This window comes from Carassius gibelio, chromosome A7 (genome assembly GCF_023724105.1).
Source record: "Carassius gibelio isolate Cgi1373 ecotype wild population from Czech Republic chromosome A7, carGib1.2-hapl.c, whole genome shotgun sequence".
Taxonomy (NCBI): domain Eukaryota; kingdom Metazoa; phylum Chordata; class Actinopteri; order Cypriniformes; family Cyprinidae; genus Carassius; species Carassius gibelio.
This window is the reverse complement of record NC_068377.1, coordinates 19,322,703-19,340,669: the sequence shown is the minus strand read 5'-3', so window position 1 is coordinate 19,340,669 and position 17,967 is coordinate 19,322,703. Positions and strand designations below refer to the sequence as shown.

Sequence of the window (17,967 nt, the reverse complement as noted above, 5' to 3'; positions counted from 1 at the left end):
CTTTCAATGAGGCTAAAAAAGGGCAATGACATTTTTTACCCATTAATTGTATTTTCCACTGTGTAAATAATCAAGTTATAATGAATAATGTTTAGTTGTCTGAGATTGACCAGAGCATTTTTCTGAAATTCTGCTATACCCTTTCATAGAAATCCTTCCCTAAATTACAACACATGCATATTATATTTTGAAAAGTGACCAGAGAATGAGGTGAAGGCTTTAGATGCCCAGAACAACTTGATGGAAAACGTTCTGTATGCCAGATCAGTGCTGAAACACTACTGCCCCCTGCTGTTACTGCACATGTAGCACATTGTGCTCCATCTGTTTTACTGTTGCATCGCTATCATTAAGAATCAGTTCTGGATGTATTGGACTTCTGAAATTACCACACAAAGTGTCCTTTCTGAAACCTTAGTGTTGTTGGCAAGTCTTATATTAGATAAATGACTACTTTACACATGGTTTAATCTAAGATTTAGTAATAACGTTTGCTGTTGCTACTTGTGTATACTTGTGCATAAATTTGTGTAATTTATCTTTCAGTGTTCATACACAAAAGCCAGAGAATTCCGAAACACATTTCCTGAGTTCATTTTGTCATTAGCAGCAGTGCTGAATTCTTTAACCTTTTTTCCCCAGTCTAATCTTATGTAATATGTTAAATCATAAATCTCTGAGAAGATTTTGCAGCAGTAGTTGATATTGACTAAATTCCTCCTAAAGGTCAGGTTGAGTTCGCACTGCCTGTCTCCAGAGTTCATATCAACTTTTGTTTGAGGTGAACTGCATGCCACTGTGACCTTTACAATGTTGAAACTAACATCACTCAAAGACCACATGAGGGTAACTCACTCTCTCCCTGTTTGTCTTTCTTTCCTTCCTTCACGCTAGTGCTCTAAGACCTGTGGGCGAGGGTTGAAGAAGCGTAGTGTTTTCTGCAGGAGCACCAATCCAGGTGCCAGGGCTGTGGTGGTGCCTGACAGCATGTGTAAATTACACCTGAAGCCCAAAGCCCAGGAGGCCTGTGTGCTGAGCCGCTGTCCCAGGAATGAGCGTCTTCAGTGGATCACTACCACCTGGGGAGAGGTAAGGCCCCTCATAGGAATATCAGAGGTTATGTAGAAGAGCTCACACAAACAGTTCATATGTAGCACATATATATGTTCACCCAGTGAATCCTGATGTAGAATCAAGGGCATGTTAAAGAGATGCCGTCATGAAAATCTCATAATGCATATTCAGTCAGAACAAGATGGACCAGAGGGGTTGCATCAGCATACTAGCTATACTCATGGCAATTTTTTTCTCTCTCTCTCTCTATGTTAAGGGTAAAACAAAAGTTTGAAATACTTTGCAGTGATATACTGGTAGCGAACATCCTGATGATATGTGCTGCGTGCTTTTATCAACACACAACAAAAATGACAGTGGTGAGAAAATAGCAGTTAAGAAAACATCCGGTCATAGTGATGTGGATATGTTTGCACAAGCTATGCAGTTCCAGTCAAGTCGCATCATATTTATATAAGTGTTTTATACAATAGTTTGCTTTACCGCAAGCTGCGTTACCTTAAAAAATATATACAAAGCAGCTTTAGTCACTTTCAATTAGAAATATTACTTGAATTTCAGAAAGCAGCTCTCCAGTGTGTTTGTGTTTTTACCTGTGTCTGACCTCAATGGATTGAACGGAAGAAATTACCCAGAGAAGTTTAACATGTCAAAGAAGTCCAAGTTTAAAGTTGTTTATTAGCAGTTTGAGGGTGTTTACTACATATTGTTTCAGATTTAAGTTGATAGATTTAACTGAAAATCGCTTAGTGTATGATGGACTTTTTTTTAGCTTCAGACTATAAATCCAACCAGGCCAAGGATATACATTTTTTCTTTTTATCTTTTGAGACGATTTAAGAATACATGTTGTTTTCATTTATAAATGAAAACAACATAATAAATGATAAAATGATAAATCATGCTTTTTCTAGCAAAGATGCTCATTTTGTTGATTTTGAATCAGCTTGAAAGTCTGGTACTGTGTGATCCTCAGTAGTCTAGTGTATGATGTCCTGTTTTTTTCTCTGTAACTACTTGCAGCAAGTGTATGGTGCCTAGTGCTTTAAAATCTCCTTAGATGTGAAAAGTCATGTAGTGTATTCCAGCTTTGCGATGCAAATGTTATTATATGCAAGTGGTTAGATCGACATCTGTGCATGTATATTTAAAGCCAAGTGATTCCAGACAGCTAAGTGGCACTTTCCAGTCTGCATTTGTACTTCAGTATCTCTCTCCTCCAATCTAGCAGCATTGTTAACACACTGCTAAGGAGGAATGAGTTGATCTTGTAGCGAAGGGTCAGTGAAGTATTTATGTGCATATACTTGTATACTTATGTACTTTATTATTTTGTCTGATTGTTTTTGCAGTGTTCAACCTCATGTGGAGCAGGAGTAAAGAGAAGAGAGCTGCAATGTGGGGAGAAAGACTCCCAAGGAGGCTACACAGAGTTCCCTGTGAGGAGGTGCAGGAACCTCCATAAGCCCCAAGCAGACCTTGAGCAAGCTTGTAATAATGGCCCCTGCCCAGAGCCCCCACCGCCCCAGATCCTCCAGCCTGGCCCAGACAGGGCTGGCACTTCTGTGACTCTGGGCTGGTACTCCTCTCCTTGGCTGCAGGTATGCTCAACTAGCTCATCAAAACCAATCTGTGTTCTGTTCCATTTCTATTCTTCTAGACATCTAATGTTCCTGTCCTGTCTGTGTGATTTTCAGTGCACGGTGTCCTGTGGTGGTGGGGTGCAGACACGTAGCGTTCAGTGTCTGAGGCAAGGGCGTCTGTCAGTGGGATGTTTACCTCATCAGAGACCCATCAGCTCACGTGCTTGCAATACACATTTCTGTCCTGGTCCAGTCCCAGTCCCTGTCCTACCTCCCTCACCTACACTTAAAGGTACAAGCTGGTTTAGCTCACTTTTTTTTATTGATTTAGAAGACCATCCAATGTACACACCTGTTTCAAATGTTTGAGGTCAGTGAGACTTTAAGAAATTAGTAATATTTTTAGCAAGGATGCAAAAGTGACAGTAAAGACGTTATAAGTTAAATAAAAGTTTAAAGAAAAAATACTCTTTTAAACTTTCTTTTTATTAAAGAAAAATGGGTGATTTCCACAGAAACATGAAGCAGTACTGCTGTTTTCAACAGTGATACTAACAATAATTGTTTCCTAAGCACCGAAATCAGCTTATTAGAATGATTTCTGAAGGATACTGATGCCTAAACTTTTGAATTTTAGTGTATATTTTTTCTCACAATTGGCCTGGTTTTACAGTCAGAGCTTAGACCAGGATTAGTCCATAGTTCAATTAGGACATTTAAGTGAATTTTATAAATGTGCCTTAGAAAAAAACATTACTGGCATACATTTTGAGACAAAATAAAGGCACTGATATATTTTAAGATCAGTCAGAGCAAGTTTCTTTCAGTTGAAACAGCTCAGACTTAGATTTTAGTCAGGGATTAGGTTTAAGCCTTATCTGTCAAACTGGGGGTTAGTGCGTTATCTGTTTGCATGTTCCTGAGAATCTAACTCAAGACTCTGGTGTTGTAAGCAATACAACATAACAATTTATCCCAGAGAGGCATTAACATGAGATGCACTTTAATACAAACTCACAAGACTTGTTCAGAAAAGTACAGAATAATACAGAGATGAACATGAAATTGAGATTTTGTGTGTGTGTGTGTAGTTTTCAGTGTCTTTGAGCCGTGAAGTGAAGATTGAGCTGTATTCTGAATTATTTGCGGAGGTTTTATTGGGCATGTGAGCCAGTTGGCTAGCAGAGCGTTATAATCTAGAAGTTAAAAGAGTATAGATAAAAAATTCTGCTGTGGATTAAAGTAGGAATTGCCTGGTCTTCTCCAAGATGTACATAAATCTGCATGACCAGACTATCTTAACAATAAGAAGTGAAATGCAGCTAATCTACTCTCATTGTTAGTTCATCACTTCTTTGCAGGAACATTCCCAATAGTCTTGCTCATAGGAACTATGGTGTTGGCTAATGAATCAAACCAGCAATTTATGGTTGCCCTCCCTGAGTCTTGAACACTACACCACTCCAACTTTTACCTCAACTCTTATCTCACTCAACAGTACTCTTAATGTCTGAATGTGGATACTACTGGATGTTCATTGGTGATGAAATACTGCTGAATGTTTATTTGTTATGAACTCTCATATCTTGTTCGGTAGCTCAGTTGGTAGAGCATGAAGTTAGTAATGTCATGGGTTGGATTCTCAAGAAACGTGCTGATAAAATGTATTGCTTTAGATAAATAATCTTCCAATTGCACGAATGTTTTCCACATTGTTAATTGGTTATTGATTCTTTGTTTACATATGTATCATATCATCAAGCTATCAGTGGCGTTTTCACTTTTTCCTTATGTAGTGATAAAAACATGTACTTTTGACATGATTTAAAACCACATTGGTAGGTCAAATGACTGTCTGCCACTCAAATAATAATAGTCACAGCTTAATTATAATGCTAATGAAGACATAAAAATCTCTTCTCCATAGAGAATAGGTATGTCTGTGTAGGCATAATTGTTTATTCTCATTGGAAAACTGAGTTTGAGAGCCTTCAGAGAGCAGGTCAGGTCCTTATCAGTATGCCGGTGTAGTATTTCCAAGTGCTTTGCAACATCGCCACAATGTCTCGATTAGAATAAATAAATATAGAATAAATAATAGTCATTTTGTCTTTCTGTTAACAGAAGACCATCTTTGCATCGACTTCTTCAGCTGGTGTCATCTGGTGCCTCAGCATGGGGTTTGCAATCACAAATTCTACGGTCAACAATGCTGCAAGTCCTGTTCCGCCAAAAGACTGTAAGAGGAAGATCTTCCCATAAGCCTCCTCGCTTCTCTTAGATCTGTAAATCATTGTGATACAGATGACCACTATGGACAAAGTTGATATTTGCGAGATGTGGTAAAGAAAGAGGCATACCAGTGGACCGTGTCTTGGACTAGGAACTCGAAAAACTCATTGGTACATTGGAAAACTGGACCTGGTTCTGGCTTCATCTGTGGTGTATCATAATTAGAATTGTGGTTCTTTAATAACCAATCTGCAAAACATTTATATTGTAAATATATCTGTTCTCTTATGATTGGAGATGGGACCATCAGTTTAAGCCATAAAGAGACTTCCATCATCAGTTCACATTGAAGAGCACCAGATGAACATTGGCGAGACTGTACACATCTGAAGTACTATAGAATCCATTGAAACCGTGTGTTTACCAGCAGATATACAGAACTGAGGGATGTTCCACTGCACTGGTTTTTAAAAGTTTCATCTATGAAAACTCGTGTTCTTGATGGTTGTCTTTTACCGTTGCTTCATATCTTGCTGCTTTTTTAACCTCTCGCTATGTTGTCAATTGTCAAGTTAACAGAAGTTCAATGTTTGGCACAGCTCATAAATGTCAGTTTCTAAACAGTGAACCAATCAGAAGAAACCAGGGGCAGAGCAATCGAGTGTGTTTACAGCAACAACTGTACATCATTTATTGGACGAATGGTTTAGCTATAGCCAGTTTTTATTGTTTTGTTATTATCTTCATTTTAAAAACAGTACATTTCACAGTGAACAACTCCTGAACCTGTAATCATTTAGTCTAAAGGTGTGGTCGCATTTGTGAATTTTTCTGTGAAAACGGTCCCTTGTCTAATTTTAATAATGTAGTGATTAATGAAGCACAGCTCATACAGAAGTCACTTTCAAACCAAGCCACATGTGATCTCACATTAATACTGCCTGCTTTACAGGACTGCTTTAGTTTGAATCAGCAAATCTTTTGAATCAGTGTTTTCGGGTGCAATAAGAAGTGCAGTGCACATTCTCATTCCATCATAATTTTGTTTTATTTTTTCTCAAAACAATTCATCTTGTATATTTTATTTGTTAATGTGTTTAGTTTGCTATAAAAGCTTTCCTCCAGGGAAGAGAACATCCACATCTCTAGTGCGTAGGCTTCTAATTTTAACAGACATTAACATGCAAAAATTTTCTCTGTGGAACTGGTGTGACCTGTAAGTTTGAGTCACAATTCCATCTGATTGCCACAGAAGACTAAAGCAGACAAGATAGATTTATCATTAATGAAGATCAGTGCTTCTGCTGAAATATGTAGTGGGTCCATTGGTAGATGAACTATGTTTGTGTAGGGATGCCAGTATGTGAGTGTAATTTGTCTGTGGTTCATACAAGCCATCTCCCATGCGGTGTACGAGAGCTCATCCCAGATGCGTGTCAGAGAGGTTGCTCTCAGTCACTTTGTAGGGACCAATTAGTGTGCAGGAGCGAGTGTCATGCTCAAACCCAAGCCTCTCGGGACTTGGAACCTCATCTAAGTTTACTTTGTTAGTGTTCTTCAACTCTTTCTGTTTCTATCTGTTTGAGTGTTGAAGTTGTTGGAGCACTATTTTGTGCTTTACGGAAAAGTGGAGTCTCACCTTAGTAAAGCTTTCCCAGGGTTCAGGTATGACGGTCATGCTCTAACAATAAACATCGCAACAGATGGCACATGAGGTTTAGCTGAAGTACTCATTCTGTCCTCGTTTCAGTCCAAACACTTCATTAACAGTTCCCAACCCCTTTAAGGGGATATTTGCATACACTAATAAGTGCAAAAGTTCACTTTTTTAGAAGTAGATGTTGCACTGCAGAGTGCTCTGTCCTTTTTGCCTGAACCCTTTCAAAGGGTACCTTCGTTTATTGGTTGTATAACTTCTGGATCTCCATTAATGAACTCGTGTTTGGTTTCTTACAATATGTTTCCCAACTAATGTGTTCCTAATCATGAAAAAATGTAAAATACATTGTTTAGCCTTGTCGTGATGTTATGTATGTTATGTACAAAGGATGACTCATGTCTTTCATCACTGTCTGAATTGAAAAAGTGTGTAATTTATTACTATGTCAAAATAGTTCCTGGGCTACAGTGTTGTCTGGAGAGGAGCTTCCTGTATAATACCACACTGTAAGTGTGATATTTAATATTTTCACTGAAAGTTTTATAATTAAAAAGTATTTGATTTACCGTATTCCTCTAGTGACGCTTTTTCCACTAGTGCTTGGAGAGATTGAGGCGAGTACAGGAAGCCCTTGAATGATGAAAATGCTGCAATATTTAAGAATGAAAAATGATATTCTGTCATCACAACAAATTACTATGAACATCAAGCCAGAAGCAAAGTGGATTTTAGACAAAATACTCCCTAATATATTATCGACGAGGAAAGCAGACTTGTTCTCTGTGCAAATATAAAACGTTATTTAAAATGCGCCACTAAGGGACAGACATAATAATATAATAGGCTATAAACACATGAAAAAAACACTCCGCTACAAATAGTGTTTCCCATCCAATCATAACATTAAATACCCTAAACATTCATATTCCTCCCTCTCCTCTTTGTGTTCCAGGCAAAATGTTCTTGCATAGACTAAACATCCTAGTAAATCACACTGAGTTTGCTTAAGTCCTCCCTCGACATTCCTGAATATCTTTTCCTCCTCATAATATGCGTGCATTTGTCATTGTTTATAATTTCCTGTGTGTACAATTACTTGTGATAATTTCTGACGGCACTGAGAGACTTGTAAAAAGAGAGGAGCAATTCCTCATCCGTGTCACTGGATGCACAGACACTGATTATGAAGACTGCATACCAAGCACGTCTGTGGCATTTCTATCCCCTCTTGTGCATGGTGCAAACTTTCTTTGTTTCTCTCTCTCCTTGCTTGCTCACACAAACACACACACCGTGTCTTCACTCTCTAGAATTCACTGTGTCACTTCAGCTCTGGCAGTATGATGCTTCCTTGGAGTACCCCTCACTTCTGACAGGCTTTCTAATCACATCTTAACAGGGCGCTGGCCATGAGCACTTTCTCTTTCATTCTCTTTCTCTCTTTTTCAGCGCTCAGATGAAGTGAGAGCTGCCATCCTCTCCAATCATCAGCTAAAGGATATCATCCAGCATTCACTCTGTGTACCCTTGCAGACAATAGATCACTCAAAGGGTGAATGGACATGTAAGGGATCCTGTAGAACAGTCATCAACACAGGTGGGTCACAGGTCAGCTCTGAGAATGGAATGGCAGGACAAATATTGAACAAATGATAAACTGCGGCTTACCATATAACTGTGTATAGCTAGCGAGTTAAGGAAACAAATAAAAAAGGCTCATGAAGTTTAAAAAAGTTTAACTTCCCACGTTTTGTTTGTTTGACAGAGTCTGCCGTGTCATGGCATAAATTCACCTGTCAATGTTTGAAAAATAAATGAATCAATAAAGGTGCCAGACGTCCCAGCTATTTTTGGATTGTTTCATATGTGCTACAAAAACATGCACAGAACTACACCTATAAATATTTTTTGCATATTATGATTTCTTCTTATCAAAGAAGTGAATTGAAACCTGAGCAAGGGGTTTGCGTTATTTGAATTAGAATATGAAACGAAGATTCGGATGTCATGTATCACATGGTTTTGGCAAAATGAATCAAGCTCTGGTACAGTCCCTGCATCCCAATGTTCATACTATCCATCCTAAATAGTATTTGAGATTAGAATGAGTGTGTCCCAAAGCATAGTATGTTGAAAACAATATGCCAAAAGTCCTCGGATGGTCTACTGTTTAAGGGTGATTCTGAAGTGTGGATCTGCGCACACTCTAATGGTTAATATTACCCACAATCCATTGCGAAATGTGGAGGATGTTAACTGACAAGATGATTGACAGGCCAGTTGCAACAGAGCGCTCTGTTAAACATGCAACTGTATGTCAAGATAGTATGTCCCAAAGCTAGCCTACTCTTCAACTAAACACTCAAAAGTGTGTACTTTTTCTTCCCCAAAAAAGTACATACTTTTAAGGGCCTGGTATAGTAGGCACATTTGGACGCAGCAGTGTTTCACTGTGAGATGTTTCATTTGTCAGGTAAAATGTATAGTATCGCTTTTGTGTTTACTTTAAAGAGTTTTGTTAATGTGTTGGAGCACACATGAGGTTGAATTAGGGCTTGATGTGCTGTCGGACAGGTTGCTTCCAGTTTTGCTAATAGGGAATCGAGTTGTCTTTTGCGTCTTTTGTGTTTGAACGGTCAAATACATATACAATACCTGTTCTGGCCACGATTTGTGTATGCACATTTGGTCATGTCTTACATTTATGTAAATAGCTAGGAAAAATTGATTGTGTCAGTATACTGGATCTATGCCTAAGTGACTGCAGACGCATATGAATACTGGATGATTTCTGTGTCCCAAATGGTAATCAAACAACAAAAGAAAAAGGTTTGGGCTATCTGTTTTTTTTTTTTTTTTTTTTTTTTTGACATTTTACAATTTTCATTGGTTTCCAGAAATATGAACTATTGTGATGTGTGTCATTGTCATGATATAAAATTACTTATACCATAATATAACATATTACAATATAACACATGGACCCCCACGTTCAGTGTAAAGTCTGGATTCAGATGTAAAACCAGTTAGGAATAGGAACAGTTAGGAACCACTGATCTAGAATCACAGTTGCATTCATACAGAAACCTTATTCACATAAGCATATCTTCTCTATATCTGCACTTCTCTTCCCATTTCTTGATATTTTAAACACACGCAAACACACACACACGTTTTCTCGTCTCCTCTGTCCGAGAATTTCAGTGTAGGTTATTTTGGGAGGATTAAAATGTCACTGTGGGTTTAGATGGCTGTGATTGTGTCTAGGCTCAGGAGCCGGGCTCATTTGTAGCTGTCAGTTGGCATTGGGCTTTTCTCAGTAATGTAAAGATGGCAGTCTCTGTGGCCCCGTTTGTCCCTGCAAGAGCGGTCTCGCAGATTATCATCTCAAAGGGACTGACAGCGGCTCGGACCACCTTTGTGTGGCTGCCTCTCCAGCTGAGTGAGTGGAAGACCACCGACCCCCACAGTCTTCACTCCTAGAAACACTGCGACTTTGAAAAGTTTTACTGGTTGCATTAAAACCCTGTCAGAAAGTCTATAAAGAGGAGATTTGTGGAATGCCTCCCGCATTTTACAGGCTATTGTGGTGAAAATAGGGCTGTGTTATGGAACTTGACACATCTCATAACATGCACAGTAAAAATTATTTTGTGGTAACATCTCAATTAAGTGGTTTTACTCAAGGCAAAAAATATTTAATAGGTCTACATCAAGCCAACTATATTGGGTTATACCAACAACAATATTTTTAAGCCTCAGATCAGGTAGAAATAAATTTGTTCCTTAAAGGGAAATATTAAAATTATTTCATCATTTGCTCACATTTGTGTCGTTGCATGATAATATGACTGACTGGCTTCTGCAGAACACAAAAGACTGTTTTCTATGCTCTTGTCCATGCATTTACATATGGCTGAGACTTTCAAACTTCAAAAAGAAGCCTTGTGACCAAAATTTGAGTCTCTAAAATTAACTAAAGATTATTGACAGCCTCTCTAACTCTTCTTGGAAAGATAGAAGCTGAGATGTCTGAATCATAAAAGCACTGTTGTCTGAATGATTTATTTGTAATTTGAACTGACCTAATTCTTGAGTTTGAGTCAACCGATTTATCATTGATTTGATATTTAGTGCATAAGTCAAATGGACTGCTTTTATAATGGTTTTATCTTGTTTTTGAGTTTATTCTGAAAGCTCAAGGTTATTTGGATTGCAAAGAAAAGATCATTGAAAAAAAATTGTCTTCACATGTTTTCCTTCAGTAGTCCACAGAAGAAAGCAAGTAATATGGGGTTGGAACAACATGATGCTGAGTAAAAATAATGACAGAACTATCCTTTTAAGGTAACAACTGCAGATTTTCATATAATTTGCACATACAGAGATAAAGGAGCTCAGTGTTTTGTGGCACTGAGATTGTAGTCTCCCCTTATCAAACTGGGATCAGAAGATGTATGTATGTCATGCTGACTGAAATGAAAATTACTATTTCTATAAAGTCCTTTCAGCTTTGCTCTTTTACCCCATATCATACCCCCAGTCAGTGATGATCAGACTTAGCATGATAGAACACAATTACAGTTATTGTTTATCTTAGCTTTTAATTGGACGTTTGCACGTCTTGTTGAGATTGTACAAATTCCCAATGTATTCCTCCTTATGTTCCCTTCCCACAGATAGAAGGATAAATAGTGATGGAGTCATGGAAGTGCAATTTTGACAATTCAAAGAGAGAAGTCCACAAACACCCCCTTCCCTTGCTTTCCTGAATAATGCATGTCGAAATGTTTAAGGGCAAATTTACTGCAGCATGTCCCAGTACATCTCCTCCACAGATCATTGATTAAAATTGTAATCTACTGTTTTTTTTTTCTTTTTTTCTTCTTCTGCATGCTATGAATATTATTGATCTCTGTGTTTGTGGCTGCGCTCTCTCATTTATCTTCCTTTGAGTGACTTGTTCAGATTTAGCTCCCCTTGAAATGTAAGAATTGATTACAAGTCCCATAGTGGCAGACAGCCGCTGCCTCCTCTTCAGCCTCGCTGACCTTGGCGCAGAGAAAAAGACCCTAGCGCAAGACGAGAGATGCGTTCTGTCCCCATTCTCTTTCTCTCTCTCTCCTTCACTTTAACCTCTCCACTTCAAGGCTATTGCGATGCATTTCATGACCCTAAAACTGTAGTAGTGTGTTACCTTAAAGACCACAGGCAATCTGATAGCCTTCATTTTGACACTCCAGAATTAATCAATTTACTGCCAAAAGCAGATCCATTTCTTGTCAGTGTATTTCAAGCGGCTGATATTGTAAAACAGCCTCGTACCTGCAGGCACGCACGCACTCACCGACCGACCGACCCTCTTCTCTCTTCTCACCTCCCCTGAGATGCTGTGTGTTGGAGGACATCGATTTATTTTACATAGTAATGCAAACAGTGGGAGGGAACAGGTCACCTCAGCTATTGCCACCTGTGCGTCGGTATGAAGCAAATGGCACAGGTCAGTGAAGCCTTTTCTGCTTGAGTGGCTGCTGCATATTTCATAGTACACATGAAGAATGCCAGCCATCGCTTTAGGACAGAGATGTTCGAGTGAAAGCAGGAAGTGGAGCAGCACTGTTCCGTTTGACTCCAGTAGAGGGAGGTGCATACCTACTGTTGAGCTGCAGGCTTTGTCTCTGAGGACAGGAACCAGAATTAGATTCCTTCAGGGATGAATAAATGATCTCACAAGCATTTAAGCAGGATGTGTAGATGCAGAGTGTATGGCTTTCTTTTCTGATAAAAGATCTGGGGATTGGTGTATTCCTGTTTGACCTCTAAAATTGTTAGATGCATTAATTACATTAAAATAATTTCATTTTTGTGCTTTTAAAGATAAAGAGTAAAGATAAAGGGTAAAGAGTGTCCACAGTAATGAAATTTAGAAATCTAAATTTAACACACATGCTGTGAGGCAGATTTAAAAGACTTTTAAACAAACAAACAAACATTTTATTATACCAAAAATGAAGTGTTATTGTGGTGTAACCATCAAGTAAAAAACAAAATATTTTCCTTTAAAATACTGAAAACGAGAGTGTACACATTTTAAATATTTTCAATGTGCAAAGTTTTGTTTTTACATGTATCATTAATTAATAATTTATAAGAATCATGATGCTTAAAACCTTATTTAAAGACTAACTTTGTCATATAAAGGTAAAATTATCTGACACACAGCCACAAGGATCTGCAGGGTATTTCCAGTTTATACACACACACACACACACGCACGCACGCACACACACACACACACACACACACACACACACACACACACACACACACACACACACATTTGAATGTTACTGGATATGGTACAAAGTTTCAAAAAAGAGCTTTAGATTTGAGCTTTAAATGTTTGTGAAATGTATATGGAATATCAGTTTTCAGCTTTCAGTCCGTATAGAGGAGCTGTCACACTTCCATTACTTTAGTTGGTGCCAACTGCTATGCATCTTTGTTTAAGTGTCTGTTTGGTGGGGCTGACATTGTGCAGAGTTTGTCTAAAACTCATAGAAATTGACAGAGACAGTGTTCAGCACTCTAAAGGCGAGCTATTTTTACCCAGCTGTCTCTGAAGAGCCCTCTGAAAGACAAGTGACAGGCAGGTATAACTCAAAACTGGCCTGCCATCTCCAAAGATAACGCCACTATCTCAGCTACCTGGAACTGTTTTGCTTCAGTGCTGTCAAATTTGTCAGCAGGAGACAGGGGAGTGTCGATGACAGTTACAGCTCACACTCAAGTTCTTTTACCCTTTTCCTTTCTTTTTTTTTTTTTTACTCATCGCCTTTGGTAAAGTGAGCATGACAGTGGTGAGTTGTGGCAACATTGCTACCCGTTGTTGTTATTAAAGCGCAAAACAAGCTGTCACTGAAAACCGAGCCATGCTCCTGATGGGCTCGGGAGCCTTTGCGTGATGCTGTGAAATGCGAAACAAATAAAGCTTGTGCCTCTAATGACTTTCGAATAAATAAATCATATTTACAAATCACTCCATGATTAAGGGGAGTGACAGGAAGCGCCACAAGCGAACTCTCCTTCTCGGCATGTGCCCAAAGCCCAAGGCACAGCTGTCAAACACGGTAACAATTACAATAGATATCACAGCAAATGAAGCAAATCAATCACCTATCCATCCCCCACCCCCCCACATCACCTTCTCAAAGAGAGAATAAACAATCATTAACATTCTCCAGCGCAAATAAGGTGTGTTTTGCTCTGGGAGGCTCACATTCTCATTTGGGACCCACAAACGGGGGTGGAGAGGGGGATGAGTGCAGTCCCATAAGCCCTTGCTGTGGGAAGTTTACTCTCCTATCTGCAGTCTGCCAGGTCCCCCCTAAGAGCCTACCGTCTACCTGTTCACATCCCTGGCATCACATCAGTTAGCAGAGATTTAAAGAATCGTTTCGCTGGAACCCATTCGGGGGGTTGGTGGTGCCTAATTAGTCCAGAGTGGAGCATGCTGGTGGAGAAGTGATTGCCAGACCTACTCTCAGAAAAAGAGCTGTGAAGTGTAGTTGTGGAGAGCAGCAGGACGCAACGATTAGTTCCACCACAGACGGAACAAGAGGAGAAACAGAGACAGTTGTTTTGACTCCTTAATACCTTCCCACTGTTCCAGGCTGGAGCCGGAACAAACCAAACTCGATAGAGAGAACTTCTCTCCTCGAGTGCATGCTGCATCACAGCTGTTGTTATCAGACACACTAGTGTGAAAAATCGGTTTCTTTCCAATGCTTCCAATAATATATAAAAATACTGAATATGTTTTTATTATGTTGTAATATTAGTTAATATTATAGAAAGCTTGACTTGAAAACTGATTGAGTTTTTTATATGAGTAATAGAAAATGAGAATGTGAAATGAATCATATTACAAATGCGATTAATGATTATCTTGTTAAAATATATTTAAGAAGGGATTTTTACTTTTTACTAGGAAACAAATGTTTTGATTTAAGAAAAAGCAAATACTTTAAATCAAGAAGCAAAACTCCATAACGGTTAGTTTACTAAAATTTATTTTACACAGCTTCAGTTGTTCTTTGTTTTAAAAACAGATGTTAGGAAGAATATTATAAACAATTCTTTAAAGTAAAATTTTTTTCTTCATACTAGAGGTAATGGTCTAACAATATTTCAAATATTGTTGTGGCTTTTTTTCCCATTGTGTTGCAGTGATTTTGTAGTGTTATGACTTGTTTACATTGTGTTGCGGTGATTATATTGTGTTTTGACTCCTTTTTATTATGTTGTGGCTTGTTTTCATTGTGTTGTGTCTTGTTGTGTTGTCATGATTCCATTAGGTTTTGGCTTGTTTTTGTTGTTTTCATTGTGTCGTGGCTTGTTTTTACTGTGTTGTGGCTCATTTCTGTTATGTTGTGGTGATGCTGTGTTTTGGCTTGTTTTCATTGGGTTCTGGCTTGTTTTCGTTTTGTTCCGGTGATTACATTGTGGCTTGTTTTTGTTGTATTGTGGCTTATTTTCATGTGTTATGGCTTGTTTTTGTTGTGTTGTGGCTTGTTTGACTTGTTTTCGTTGTGTTGTGGCTTGTTTTCATTGTATTGTGGCTCGTTTTCATTGTGTTATGGCTTGTTTTAGTAATGTTGTGACTTGTTTCTGTTGTGTTGTGGCTTGTTTGACTTGTTTTCGTTGTGTTGTGGCTTGTTTTCATTGTGTTATGGCTTGTTTTCGTTGTGTTGTGGCTTGTTTTAGTAACGTTGTGACTTGTTTCTGTTGTGTTGTGGCGACTTTTATTGAGTTGTGCCTTGCTTCTGTAGTGTTGTGCTAATTTTGTTCTGTGGATTTCACTGTGTTGTGCACTACTGGGCCACTGTAAAATAAATGTGTTCAGCCCATGAAACATATTTCAGGTCTTCTGGAGCCATCCAGAAGCTTTTATGTGACAAACAAATTACTGAAATTAAAGTTAATAACTGATTTGATGACACAAATAATATTTTCTTGCTACATTGACAATTTTTTTTTCTCATTTTAAAGCAAGAATATAACAACATTTAATTAGATTTAAGCTTAAAGTGAGAAAATAATTTGCCAGCAGGACAGGAGAAAAAACAAAAAAAAAACAAAAAAAAAACATTTAATTTAAGAGATACTGTGTGAAAACTAGTCTTACTCTATTACACACTTTTGCTTGTCAAGTAAATGCATTTTGTTTTAATGATGGTTCATTTTGCAGGGAAATCAGCCACAATCCTGATTAGGAAAATAATGTTCTGATGTGTTGAGAATCCACTGCTATTTTAGTATATTATAATATAGCCCTTTTTTTAGATATCCGAATATAAGCTTTTAAAGGTGAGGGATGATAATGCAGCTCTGTTCTCCCTGCTCCTCTTCAGAACAGAACATCAAACCCAAAGCACTACTCAGCTTATTTTCAGTCCCGCTTTTAGCTTGGAAGTGCTGGATATTGCCGCAGAGTGTCTGCTGCCTGAATACCCGAGAGCGTCTGTGGCCACTGCAGTCCTCTCACCCAGCATGGGTTATTTATGTCTGTGCTGTGAGAGGGTCAGTGCACAACACAGGCCAAAGCCATGTAGGACTGAACACGGAGATGAGGATATTGTCTTCATCCAGAGATGCACAAGCATTTTCATTCCATGATTAGTAAGGTGACAGGTGGAAGTTTAATTTGTTAAAGACATCTCCCCGGCAGTGTTTGTGCCCAGCTGTGCATGTTTATGTGTGTGCATATAGGTGAGGGGGTGTGTTTTAAACTGAAAGAAGGATTCTAGTCCAAATACATTCTGGGAGATTTAGTCTCAGGTGCATAGGCAGATTCAAACAAGCATGGTATGTTGGTTTGCAGAGACGAACATGTTCACATATACACAAAAACATGCTTCACATATATGAACACCCAAATAGAAAAGAGGAATGGAAGTGAACACAATATATAATATATAATCGCTCTTATATCCCTATGCTATTAGAAGGCCCTATGAAATCCCCCCCCCCCCCCCGAAATAATTTATCTTTTCTATTTTTTTTTTTTTTTTTTTAGTAATCCAAAAACATTTGTAATTAATTGAAATCATGAAACAGATACAATTCAACTGTTTATCAAAATTTTAACAAAAAAATAACTTTTTTAGGCCCTTTGTTTTTTTTTCTTCAAATTCTAATGTATTGTTTATAAATTACATGTTTTATTTATTTTTTGATTGGTTTTATCACATTTTATTAGTCAAAAGAATTTTACAGTAAAGTGCCTGATGAATTTTTTCCCCCAGAAATTCTTTGCTGTCTTTTTAAATTTTTCTGTATGATTTGTTAAAAGTAAAATATGAAAAAAAAGATAAAAAAATAACCAATTGTGATATTCTACACATTCTAGAAATTGTGATATTGAGAAGCACATTCTAAATTTCAATATTAATATATTTCTCTCGCAGTTTCTTCATTAAACCAAACTTTTATGTTGATGTAGTGTTCTGTAATGTTCTGTAGTGAGGTGGAAGGCACTGAGAACACCACAAGCGTCATGCAAAAAAAAATAGCCAAATCATATGACATTCCGCGTTCTACAGGAAATTACATTTTTAATGATTGAAATCCATGATTCCATCTATGTTTTCCACATCACAGAAATCATTGAGCCCTACTATTATACTCTCCGATAAATGTAGATATGAAATTAATAGCACATTCTATTACAACTGTGGCTATGCGGGGGAGTTTTCCTTTTGGAATTACAGAAAGACTTGCAGCAGGCAGCAAGCAGCTGGAAAGTCCTATAATGGGGATGTATCTAGAGAGAATGACATTTTTTTGTGTTTGTGTTTATGATGCATTTTAATGGCTTCAGGGGTCCGGCGAGCTGCTGGAGTTGTGTTTTCCATGCACGCCATGTCCCAGTCTTCTTGTTCGCCCTCCCCTCTGTCCCCGTGGGATTTGGAGAAGCACTCTGTTGAGGGCTCATCAGCTGCCTGGCATTTGATCAATTCAGAAGTCCCTTTGTGCAGGTAACCTGCAGATAAAAGACATTGTTATCTGCCTGAGATCCTCTGCTTATAACAGAGTTTGAGAGAAAGAAAAGGATAGGTTGGGAGAGAGGGGCAGAGAGGAGACGGAGAGGGACAAGGAGAGATGCAGATAACCAAAGAGAGAGTGACACATTGGAGGTCAACACCTTGATATGAGTCATTACACCTGTCAGAGGATTGAGAGTGAAAAGAGAAGGCGAGATAATACCAATGGTATGACAAGTGGTAAAATACTAGTTGTGTAGGAAGACTTATTATTTTCACACTGGTGCAAAAAGCAAATGTTTCCCATTAAATCTTAAATGTATTCATTTCAGTGATGGAATTGTAGCAAAAACAGAAACTATTTTTCATTTTT

General features: G+C 38.2%; 1 protein-coding gene across 4 annotated transcripts in view; it reads left to right on the top strand.

Annotated features, from left to right (window-relative positions):
• Positions 1-7,119, top strand: part of LOC128016719 (A disintegrin and metalloproteinase with thrombospondin motifs 18) — a 51,688-nt gene extending 44,569 nt beyond the window's left edge. For all 4 annotated transcript variants that reach the window (XM_052601428.1, XM_052601427.1, XM_052601431.1 and 1 more), the window contains 4 exons: positions 895-1,089; positions 2,427-2,675; positions 2,772-2,949; positions 4,782-7,119. In XM_052601428.1, the coding sequence (XP_052457388.1) occupies positions 895-1,089; positions 2,427-2,675; positions 2,772-2,949; positions 4,782-4,900 (741 nt within the window). In that variant the 3' untranslated portion in view covers positions 4,901-7,119. The remainder of the gene's footprint in view (positions 1-894; positions 1,090-2,426; positions 2,676-2,771; positions 2,950-4,781) is intronic.
• Positions 7,120-17,967: the final 10,848 nt, after the last annotated feature.